Source organism: Thamnophis sirtalis, unplaced genomic scaffold, assembly GCF_051295495.1.
Source record: "Thamnophis sirtalis isolate CommonGarterSnake01/CBP01778 unplaced genomic scaffold, rThaSir2_p1.2 scaffold_9, whole genome shotgun sequence".
In the NCBI taxonomy this organism is placed as follows: Eukaryota; Metazoa; Chordata; class Lepidosauria; order Squamata; family Natricidae; genus Thamnophis; species Thamnophis sirtalis.
This window is the reverse complement of record NW_028261389.1, coordinates 37,981,177-37,993,714: the sequence shown is the minus strand read 5'-3', so window position 1 is coordinate 37,993,714 and position 12,538 is coordinate 37,981,177. Positions and strand designations below refer to the sequence as shown.

General features: G+C 34.2%; 1 protein-coding gene across 2 annotated transcripts; it reads right to left on the bottom strand.

The window, feature by feature from the left end:
- Positions 1-316: 316 nt before the first annotated feature.
- Positions 317-12,215, bottom strand: LUM (lumican). 2 transcript variants are annotated; one of them, XM_014056492.2, is made up of 4 exons: positions 11,831-12,215; positions 9,218-9,263; positions 2,792-3,691; positions 317-581 (listed from the first exon to the last, which is right to left on the bottom strand). In XM_014056492.2, exons 3-4 carry the CDS (start codon positions 3,669-3,671, stop codon positions 427-429), a joined length of 1,035 nt encoding a protein of 344 aa, XP_013911967.1. In that variant the 5' UTR covers positions 3,672-3,691; positions 9,218-9,263; positions 11,831-12,215; the 3' UTR covers positions 317-426. The 2 variants fall into 2 exon arrangements, with proteins under 2 accessions (XP_013911967.1, XP_013911966.1); XM_014056491.2 differs by lacking the exon at positions 9,218-9,263.
- Positions 12,216-12,538: the final 323 nt, after the last annotated feature.

The window sequence follows — 12,538 nt, the reverse complement described above, 5'->3', positions numbered from 1 at the left end:
GTGAACTACTGTACATATCTGGTCCAGCCCTAAGTACTAAATATACTATTTTGATGAGAAAATGCCTGATTTCAAACCTGAGTAGAAGTTCACACCCACAAGGAGAGTGGTAAGAGTTTATTGTGAGTATACACCAGTGCTTTTAAAAAAAAACATTTTCAAACTCAGGCTGTATATAGCTGTGTGAATAAAACAATCTAAGAAATAAACATAAGAACATTTTTGTCCACAATCTATGGGACTTTCTAGCTTTATAAAAAAAACAAATCTGCATCACAGGCATTCTAGCATATACACATAAAAAAAAACCCAGCCACACAATAATGCTGTTTATTAACAAAACAAATGATCTTATCCCAGGTGACATTTTAGTACTAAAGTATTACTATGGTGTGTAAAGCATCATGAGAGAAAGTGTTGTACAACTCATTTCAAAGAAATTTCAGTGGCCACTCGGAGACAGTTGTACGTTTCCTGTGGAAGATCCTCTCTTGTGATATTATTTCCATCCAGACGCAGATGAGATACCCTGGAATAGGCCAGTATCCCGACAACCTTACAAAAGCTTTTCACTGAAAATTCTGTAATGTAAATAACACAATATTAGAATATAACTTTCACAATCAGTCTAAGATATTTCTAAATTTAACTAATGCCAGGAGTTCTAGCACATTTTAGGTTGCTCAGCTAATTAAATTCTATTTCCCATAAGTTATATATATGTTATATTGCACCCAGATATCAGACATTATGCTTAAAGTCCTGATGTGAAAAATTTAAACACAAAAACATTATCTAAGAAAGAGCTTTTAGTTTTAAGCAATGAGATGAACAGATGCTTCCATACCAATTCAACATGATGGTATTGCTTACAAGCTTTATTTGTCTTTACTGTGCTTTAATATAGTGAAATGTGCCTATTGTAGCTAGGATACATTTATTTTATAGTTGGTCTGTAGGTCATGTGATTTTCACACCCTTATACAGGATGTGGTGGCCTAGAGGTTTAATGATGCTGAAATTGCTGGCCAAGAATGATCTCCATTCCAGCGGTTTGAGCCCGGCTCCATGAGACAGAGTGAGCTCCATTGTTCAATCTCTAGCTCCTGCACATCCAGCATATTGAACAAATGCAATATTGTGAGTAGATAAATGGATACCACTTTTTTTGTGGAGGGGAACCTAGCTGCGTTTGTATGTTCATGAGACCAAAAGCAGGCACTGGGCCAGGCCAGATATGAGGCACATCAACACTAGGAGAGGTGGGGCAAGACCAGCAGAGGAGCCTCGAAGATCCAGCAACCAGAGAGCTGCTAGTTAATTGGTGTAACGCTAGTTCGCAATGCACCAAGGATAGACACACAAGAACCAAACAGAATGAACTAGCAATCTAGGCTGTCGGGCTATTATGTATTGTGTCTACCATTTGTAGATTTCCTTGACATTTTGTATGCCACATGTTAAGTAAGTAAGTAAGTAAGTAAGTGAGTGAATGTGTGAGTGAGTGAGTGAGTGAGTGAACGAGCGAATGAACGAATGAATAAATAAACAAATAAACAAACAAATAAATAAATAAATTACACCCTTTTTTTTGGAAGGCAATGTTCTTATTCCTTAAATAAGCTATAATATTATGGTCACAAATATTTGTTACAAGGTGTGCCAACAATATATATATATATATATATATATATATGAAACTGAGAAACATAATCTAGAATGTATTTATTTGTTTAGTATTACAGAATAAAATAGCAAAAATGTGCAGCAGTATCTATTGTCTTGCCTGGTTTTAGTTTTTGGAACGTTATTGTGATTTATTCTCAGGTAAGTATGGAGAAGAAGTATTGATGTCATTTTCACTGGTTCTTCAACTGTTTTTTTCTCATTTTCTTTTTATGCCACAGTTGCTTGATTGTGGAAATAGCCAATCATTAAATATGTGGCTTCCAGTTTCTGCTTCAGATTTTATCCCATTGAAATAATCCTGAAGGAGTTATATTAATGAGTTTTTAATGTGTTTGTTTAATCTCTTGCTGAGAGTAACAGAAAGTAGTATGGTTAATATCTATGCTAGTTCCCTAATCTATTTTCAAGTATTTTCAAATAAAGCTTTGTTTTTATTACTATTTTAGGAATTCTCATATCCTGGTCACATCAAGATGCATAATAATCATAGATTTGTGGATAGTTATTACCAAGTTGTTGTTGTTGTTGTTGTTGTTGTTGTTGTTATTTATTTCTATTATAGTGAGAAGTATAGTGAAATTGATTTTTTTCAATTGAAAATTTGCTATAATAAATGGCATCAAAACTAAAATAGTTATTAAAATTTGAGCAATGATGCTTGATGAATAAAATGCATTACATAGCAGACTATGGAATTTGTTTGGTAGTAAAAGTAAATGATGGGTTTTAAAAAACCCTGACCAAACTGTTTTGATGAGCCATCATAATTATGACTATCTTCATCAACATAATTTATTATGAGTCAAAATCGAGACATGGCTTGAAACTATTACTTCCAGAATAGAAGGCTTTCACATCATGAAGTGAAAGCAGGACCTATGGACTTCTGCTGTTGCTAGCTAGAATATGTATGATTACCAATTATCTTTAAAACAATTGCAAATTTGTATCATAATACCTATTATTTTTAAAAAGAGATGGAATGAACATAAAGACTGGGATACAATGGTTATATTAGGATTGAGAATTAAATAAGATAATCTAATTTAACTATTACCAACCCTCTTCTCTCTTCTCTTCTTTTAATGGAAATAATACTCACTGGTAATTTCGTTGACTTGGAGGTAGTAGTTTTCAAGGTGCTCATTGACTGTCGGAATGTTCTTTAGCTGATTATAGGAGAGATCCAGCTCCACAAGTGAAGAGATATTGAATACATTGCTTGGTATTCCAGAATCTGTCAGTTTATTGTGAGAAAGACGTAAATACTGCAGTACTTTTAAACCTTGGAAATACTGATCAGGAACGCCACTAATCTGATTATGATCAAAATACAGCATCAATAAATTATTAGGCAGTCCTGTAGGCAGTTTAGTCAGTTTATTATTGCTCAAGTCCAGATACAAAAGTGATTTTAAGCCTTTAAAAACTCCAGAGAGTGTACCTTCAGTCAGTTCATTGTGCTGTAGGTGAATGACAGTCAGATTCACTAGTCCCTCAAGTGTATTGGGAGTGATTTTGGAAATCTGGTTATGAGTGAGTTGCAGGTCATCCAGAGTGCTGGGAAGTGGCCCAACAACTTCAGTTAAATTGTTGTGATTGATGTGCAGCTTTTTTAAATTCTTTAATTTGGCAAAGACTTTGCCTTTAATATTAGAATTTTTCAGTTGGTTATTGTCTAGGATTAGCCACTCCAGATCTGTCACATTCTCAAAAGCATTATCTTCTATGCCTTCAAGCAGATTATTGCGGAGATACAGGTATTTGATTCCTTTAGGAATAATGGGGAAACTCTTCAGTTTAAGATCATCACAATACATGGCTGAGGGGTAAGTTATAGGACAATGACATTCTGGGGCACAGACCGATGATAGCTCTAACATTGAAAAATAATAAGAAAAATCTGGGTTAGGCTCGTAATCATATTGACAGAAGATGCCGGTGATAAAAAAAAGGAAGAAAGGAAGAGAAGTCAGATACATCTTTGCAGCCAGGATTGTTTCTGTTAAAGGAGATAAAAAAACATAGAGTTACCTCAATGTTGTAATAAAGAAGCATATTAGAAGAACAAAACAAAACAAAATATAACTTCTGTGTATCTCTATCTCTATCTATCTATCTATCTATCTATCTATCTATCTATCTATCTATCTATCTATCTATCTATCTATCATCTATCATCTATCTATCTTCAAGCAAGCAGAAGAAGTGGGGTGGCAGTCAGGTGGGCTCCTGCTGTACATGGCTGCTGGTGCTGCTACCACAAGACAGGTGTCAGGGTGTGGATGGCTGGCTGCAGGGGCCCTGGGGTAAGCCAGTGCAGTGCACATAGGGCAGTTCACTACCACCCAACCTCACCTTGTGGTGCAGCACCGTTGAGCAACCAGACAGAATGGGCAGCCAGCCAGCTGTGCAGGCTCTTAAGTAGGTCTTATTTTGGGGGTAGGGAGTATATTAGATGCACGTATAAAACATGCTAGGACTTATTTTCAGGATAGGTCTTATTTTTGGGGAAACGGTATAACTTTTTGAAAACTGTAGTATTTATTATGGTTATATGCATAGGCTATTATTATAATGTTATATTAAGTATTTACAGCTTTCATCAATGACTAAATAATACAAGTCAATACAAGTTCTGAGGCCTGAAGCTGCCATTCAGGGGAGAAGACAGGGCCAGCTGCCAAGACTCACTGTCCCACCTACACAAACTGAAGAAATTCATGCTAACAATTCATGATTAATTTCTGGGTGGTTTCACTCTGGGTCACAAGGTGATGGGTGTGCACACACGCAGGGTGCGGCTAAGTGTTTCTGATATGACATGGCAATGGTTATTAAATATTTATATGGAAAATAAACTTTCTATAATGTTATTACATACAGATGATATGAATTTTATATGAAAGTATAGAGAAATTTAATATATTATTAGGTAAAGGTAAGGTAAAGATAAAGGTTCCCATCACACATATGTGCTAGTCATTTCTGACTGTAGGGGGTGGTGCTCATCTCCATTTCAAAGCCAAAGAGCCAACACTGTTCGAAAACATCTCTGTGGTCATGTGCCCGGCATGACTAGACGTCAAAGATGCATGGAACGCTATTACCTTCCCACCAAAGTGATCCCTATTTTTCTACTTGCATTTTTATGTGCTTTCAAACTGCTAGGTTGGCAGAAGCTGGAGCAAGTAACGGGAGGACACCTTGTTATGCGGCACTAGGGATTCGAATCACTAAACTGCCGACCTTTCAATCAACAAGCTCAGCTTCTTAGCCACTGAGCCACCATGTCCTTATATATTATTAACAATTCTAATTGCTAAAATGTTGACTTAAAACTTCTAGAGATTAAGGAAATGGATCACTTGGGCCAACCATTATTTTCCAAATATTTGTCTATGTGAGTAAAAATAGCTTTACCCATGGAGGAGGGAAATGGAAGGTATACACAGTAGTTTACTTGGCAGTTTACCAAGTGACTCCTCCATCAAAACATAATGGTTGTAAAATGCTGATTCATAATTTACTTGATGGTGAGCATGTTCAATAAGTCCAGCATAATGACTAATTTCAGTTAAAAAAACAGAGAGGAATTCCATAAACAAATATTCATATGATGTAAATTTGCATCTGTAAAAATGTGCATAGGTCTGCTCATCATATCTGGAAAGGAATATAATGCTGGAGATAAGATTATGATAGGTTCCAATAGCTATTTTACAAGAAAAGTCTGCTTTAGCTTCAAAAACAGGGCTTCTAAAGGGAACATTGTTTTGTTTTGACTGAAATCATAGAAAAATAGAAAAGCAGAGTTCTATCTTTCTGCTTCTCAAAATGCTAGGACATCAACCAACATAGATGTTTAGAAGGATATTTAGAACAGGTAAAGAACACAATGGATATTTATCCTGAGATGTAGTGATGACCACCTAATCTATATAGATAAACTTTTCAATTGGAAACTGCCAGGAATCATACAATTTGGATGGTATTTAAATTAAATAAAGAAATGGGAATTAATACATTTATGATCAAGTCTATGAAGGACTACTTTTCTTGAAACGTGTTGCTATCTGTGGTTTGGAGACTTCCCAGATCTGAGTTGAAGAGAACAATGGTGGGAAAGCAATTTGTCTCTGTCATTGGCCGGTGAGAAACAAAATACTGAACTTAACCAAGAAATTTATTCTTATATTCTTCCATTTTTTTTGAATATATAACTAACTGAATAAATTAATTTGTAAATAAATTCAACTGGGATCAGATTCACCAGATTCATATCCCACTTCTCTGGGAAGCATTCTTATGCTACCCTTTGAATGAATCCATCATTTGATTTTAGACAAAAGCCCTATTTTAAGAAAGGGGGAAAAAATCACAGTTGGTGGTTTTATAAATTATGACTGGTGGTTCCCAGTATTCTCTTCCCTTATTACTCAGGCTGAGTAAAACTCAGATGCCAAAGGGAGGAAACTGGCCTGGAGATCTATATGTGAAATGTATTGAATGACTATGAACATAACAACATCATCAGTGACATAATGGATCAATATCTCTGGCCCATCTAGTCCAGCTTGCACTAGTTCTCAAAATAGCTAACTATCTGTAGAAAGAAGCAGATTTCTCTCCCAGCATACCATAAGACCATCATAAAGGCTAAGAGCCATTGATCTTCATGATTTCTACCAGTATGTATAGGTCCAAATATCTGGCCAGACAGTCTGGTAGCTATACCACATCTTATAGGAGTGAATTTCAAAACTTAATTATCTGCATTGTAGAAAAAATGTTTCCTGTTTCTTCCAGTATTTACTTTAACTAGATAACCTCTTGTTTGTGTATTTTGGGAGATTTAGCCATTTTATTTATGGCATGCAATTTTGTATACCTCAATCATATCCCATTTTGTTGGCCTCCTCTAAACCTTCTCTATTTCCACTATCTCCTTTTTGAGGTATGGCTAGCAAACCTGCACACAATATTCTAGAATTGAATCACACCATTTATATAAGGACATTAAAATATTGGTCTCCTTATTTGCAGTACTTTTTCTTATTATTCCTATTATGCTACTGGCCTTTCTTACACTGGATAAACATTGCATTGACACTTTCTTGGAATTTTGGTATTTACTTCAAGATCTCATTCCACATCAATCTGCTGACTCTGATACCATTCATGTTATTCTAGATAAGATGCTAGCCAAGGTCTTGGGTTTAGAACTGATTTGTTAATGTTTCATAAAGGATTTTGTTTCAGTATTTGGCAGAATAGTATTCTATTCTGTTCAATTTATATGAAACATTTTATTTTGGCTTCCATGAGTGTAGCTTAGACTCAGTAACCAAAATCAATCTATAGTTAAACTGGCAGAAGCAACTATACATTACTCTTTTTTCAATTAATTATGTTGATATACGTTAGATGAGTTATCTTTGGAAATCTGTTTCAATTCTTATTTTAAAATGAGTTAGACATGGATGCATATTTAGTCTTCTTCCCTTTAACTTCTATATTAATTCCAATATTCATGTTTTGTATAGCATCAGGTTTCTCCATACATTGTTGGCAAATAAACCCATTTTCAAATTAGGTAGGAAGGTCAAAGGCAGGGATTCTTAGTATAGGTCTACAAATAGATTTCAGGAGGTCTGTGAACTTGGATGAGAAAAACAACTACAAATTTATTTTCACTAACTTCTAACTGAAATTTAGTTTGTCATGTTATTGATTTAATGGGTTAATAAAGAAATACACATTTCTACATCATATCATTATTTTTAATATATTAATAATTACATTTGAGTATACTTGGGTTTATTTATAGTGCAATCTATATATCCATTTTATTTTATTAAATATACTTAATTAATAGATTTTTCTCAAAAAGCTCTCAAAAGGTCTCACAAGAAGGTTAAGAGTGCCTGGTCCCAGGCAATGAATGCAAAGAAAAATTGGCCCTCCACTATTCCACACTAAACGCTACTTCTTCATATATTGGAGGCAACTTGGAGGCAACTTGGAGGTTTATTACTGAAACCCAAGTCCTGATCCATATAAACCTTTGAAGGTAGCAACCAGCACTTAGAATTGCACCTGAAAGTCAACTATTAACAAGGCTACTCTCAAAATAGTGATGTTACATGGCAACCTAATTATAACCATAACTACTCAAACTGCTACACTGTGAATTAGCAATATATTCTAAGTGGACCTCATGGTCAGCTCCATGTGAAAGATGATGACTATGAGTTTCCCAATCTAGTAATGGTCATATCTGGCACAAAAGATAAAACCATGTGAGGGCCTTTCTGGCCATAGCAGTGATCTGCCAATAAGTAGAAATAATTTCAAAATGTTCAACATGGATAGGTGGTGAGAAGAATGATCACAACCACAACCAAAAATGGAACAACACTGGCATTGGATGGCTTATCAGATACAATTACTCTTACCTTGATGATAAGTTCTAAGTCTGCTTTTAGAATCTAAAAGCCTTAAGAAAGAGCCCCACCTGCATTTCCAATCTGTCCTGAAGTTGATATATTAAAATCACTCACATACTGATAAACCCTAACTTTGTACTGATAGATGATCTCCTACAGTGGCTTCATGTAGATCAGGGCTGTCAAACCAGAAGCCCACAGCCTGGATGTGTCATGTGCTGGCCCCACCCCCTCCTGGTTTAGCAAAGAAGAAAAAAAGTCCCGATACATCATGTGATGCTGCCATGAGGGTGCGAGTAGTGTTTGTTGATAAATCTACTTCTTCCTGGGCAAAAAAGACCAAGAAACTAGTGGGTTTTCACCCAAAATCTTTATGATATGGAGGCTTGAGAAAGCCAGTTCAGAAACAAATCAACAAGTTTTGGGGCTAGCAGAGATTTGGAGTGATAATTTTTCACTTTACTTAATCATTTCACCATTCACCATTCTATCTATCACCTATCTATTTAACATCATTATCATCTATCATCAATCTTATCTTATCTCCAGACAATCTCTGATGCAACAGTATGCATAATTGGAACTAACCACCATTTTATTCCCCCAATCTTATATGAGACTCAAGGCAATTATTGTTTTTTTTTAATGCAATGAAAGGTTGAATGAGAGGGAGGGAAGGAAGGAGGGAATGCGGGGAGAGAGAATACCTGTTTTTTAAATTTAAGAAATATAATGAAATAATTGGTAAGATGCTGTAGTATCTTAACTATAGAAGGGTAAGGAAAGAGATAAGGAGGATGGGTTGTACATGAATTCTCAGAAGTGGTATTCCACTTCAATCTTAATGCTGCAAAATGCTTAATGTTAATGCAGAAGCTATTCTGGCCCTGAATCTAATTAGCTCAGCTTCAGAAGAGCTGTTGGAAACTAAAAACTTGATGAAAATATAAGGATGTGCTGCAGATCATGGACCACAGAAACCAGGTAAGTAGAAAGAGCCAAAACCTAAGGACAGATAAAGGGGCATACAGCATCAGTAAAAAATATTATTGGTATAAACAAGTCTAATACTGACTTACTTTGTTATATTTCTCTGTTTCACAGTGAAGTTCCTAAGATATATGCCTGTAGATAAAATCTATATTGAGCTTTTGTCAGTATCATAAAAACTATTGCATTTCCTTATATTGTGTGGTTTGGGAAAACCCATATTTTTTCACAGAATTTCATTTTATGGGGTTTTATATATTTTTGGGTTGTGTATGCCACCCAGAGTCTATTATAGATAGGTAGTTATAACAAATGTAAATAAATAAATAACCACAAGGAGGTTTTTGCCCTTCTGCATTTTCATGTAAAATTAGGCATTTGCACTTCTTAATTGTTATTATAGATGATTTGATGCTTTTTTCTCAATGAAGACTATATATGGAATAATAAATTTAATACTTTAACCAAAAAGTAGATAATTATATGACAGAGACATGACTGAATATTTACAATTTTGATATAGATTAGGACAAGGGCCATATTCAAAAGTATAGACTTTCTCTCATGAAATGGATATCCTCTTGCTGTTTACTTGTCTGTTAAGTTCTCTGAACATACTCAGTCTAGTTTTATTCCAAAAATTTGGAGGAGGTTTGGCCAACACACAGAGAATACAGTGGGAGGGGTAGATGCAGTTCATTCAGTTCAGTTGCCAGGATAAAAGCTCTTTTATCTTCTTTAGTTCTTTCATCCTCATCTTAAAAATAATTAGTCACTCTACTAAATAGTACAAGATGTGTTGGCTTCAGAGTGCATAAGAACCACCAACCCCATGAAATGATTCCACTGAAGATGTTTGTGGTATGAGGTTTAGTATTAGAAAAATAGACAGCTGAATTATAATGAAACTTGCATCTTTGAAATAAAGCTATCACAGCTGGATTTGAATGGATAGGTATACTACAATATAATCTGGTATCACTTGATTTCTTTGCCAATTATATCTTCATGGAAGGACATCTTGGATTTATAAGAAACAAGTTCCTATATTAATGTCCCAAAAACTATTTTCCCCAATTCTTTTTTTGAATGAAAAAGGAGGGTTAAAATTAATGAACTAAAAGAAAATACCATTTTGTGTAACACACTAGAGAAGAATTACAAAATTAGCTAGAAACAATGTCAGTTGTAAAAAAAAAGGGGGGGTGTTGAAGTAACATGGTAGATTACAGCTGAATATAAAATAACTGAAGTTTTAGTTCTGATCAGTAAATTATTATGTATTTTGGCATATATTTATGGAATATTTTAATTTGTCTAATAAATGTTTCCACATGTCAGGCAATTCTGTGGCTTGCAAATTTATATATTAAATATATATAGTGTGAAATTAATATTGTTTTATGTAATGGAATTGTTGTTGGAGATACTGGAAAGATTGGTTAGAGTTTAGGTCTCATTGTACAGATTTCAATTGTAAATGTCTTTCTATAAGAACATAGTATTAACTGTAAATCAGTAGCCTTAGTTGTTGTTACAGTACACTGAACTGAGTTGGTTGATCAGAGATACTTTACAATCTTCCCTTTAATAGGTTAAGAAACATTTCCTGCTTCTATTTAAAAGAAATATAATAATGTAAGGTCTTGTTTAGAATCACACAGTTTGGTATTGGAAATATTTCTCATATATTTCTGATATATTTGTACTACTTTATACTTTTTGTATCCATTTGACTTACTGAATTACAGACTGGTAAGCCACTCTATATTAATAAAGTATATTAATATTTAGTTAAACATTTCAAAATATTATAAAGTAGTTTTACATTTTTCAGACTTAAATATTTGCTTCAAGATACTAATATTTAGTAATATAGTAATAGTAATATTTATCCAACAAAAGTGCAGTATTATATTTGTTAATCATGTGAATAATCTATGAACATAAAAAAAAATCAAGGATAATCTTTTTCATGCAAGGTTATAATTTCTGAAATTTGTGAGACCCTTCTCTGCTCTGTGTACATTTCATAAACTTGTTTGTGAAAATTTGGTCTGGTTCCTAAAAGATGAGCAGGAACCAGAAGTTAGCAGAGTATATAGATACTTCTCTAGTACAAATATCTAGTACAAATCTTTATTTCTCTAGTACAAATATATAAATATTCCTGTGAATATCTGCTAAAAATTTGCATGCAAAGGTTACAATTGTCAGTTGGCACCTTCCCTCATATGGAAAAATCTTTTTCACTAGCAGTTAAAAAGAGGGAATCTTATTCTATACACTTTTCAAAGTTTCACACTAAAACCACCATTGCAGTTCCATAAAAGTTTGATTAACATTAATAGACGAATAACCTTTAATAGTTATGTTCTTCAGTGACATGAACTATTGTTTTTATCAATGCAATTTTCAGAGTAATCCACCTATTTGATATTATAAGAGTTGAAATTGAAATATTTATTAGATAGATATTCTGTTCCTCCCTATGGTATGGAATAGCTCTTCTGGAAGTGATTAAATTTTGCAAAGAAATGCAACAGTAACCCAAAAAATATGAAGAGCATTTTAACATAAACTCAGAAAACAAATTCACAACAGTAGTTGTGTCTGCAAACTGACAAAGGTGAGTTGTATTTTCAGTGCTGCTTTGTTCAGTTGCTTGATTCTAAGTGTTTAAAACATGCAAGAGAACTTACCTTTCTGACTTGTAACTGCTTGCTTTAATTCCCACAGCAGATTCAGTAAGGGAGTGGATCGAACAATATATGCTATAAACAGTGTCAGATGGTAACTGGCTGCCAGATCCTCTGTGATTCAAGGGTTTAGGGGAAAAAAATCCTAGTCACGCTGTTGTCTGAAGCTGCTATGTCATCATGGTATTCTGGAATGGGATATGTAGAACTGCTGCTGTCTCTAATCAAATGCAGGTGGAGGCTGAAAAGGGTAAAAGACAACACATCTGTTCTTTCCATGCAATGAGAGATAACCCCTTTTGCAACCTAAGAAAAGTTCAAGCTCTGCTACAGCACAAACAACAGACCTCTAAAGGGAGACATTATTCTAAACAATGTCCAGATTGCAAACAGACATTTCATTTCCCCAACTCACTTTATAACCTTTAGCAAGATCTAACAAATAACCCTCAAGCGTCAGTTCAACCATAAGTTTTCAACCAAGTGACTCATTCACTTTTTCATTATTTTCTTCCCACTAAGTTATGTACAGCCTAAAAGTCTTACTAAACTTATTTACTCACTAAGTCTTTGCAATACAAAATAATGAAGGAATCATGTACATTTTTTCTTTGTCATGTCGAACAAAAAAGTTCATTAGCACAGATTAAGATCCTATATGTTGTTTATGGTATATGTATTCATCTAAATATTTACATAACAGCGATGAAT

Excerpts from the sequence above, each read along its gene's own strand:
- LUM (XM_014056492.2), bottom strand. The coding sequence starts at position 3,671 with ATGTATCTGACTTCTCTTCCTTTCTTCCTTTTTTTTATCACCGGCATC. Across the intron at positions 582-2,791 it reads CCAAGTCAACGAAATTACCA|AATTTTCAGTGAAAAGCTTT; the intron begins GTGAGTATTATT and ends TTTACATTACAG.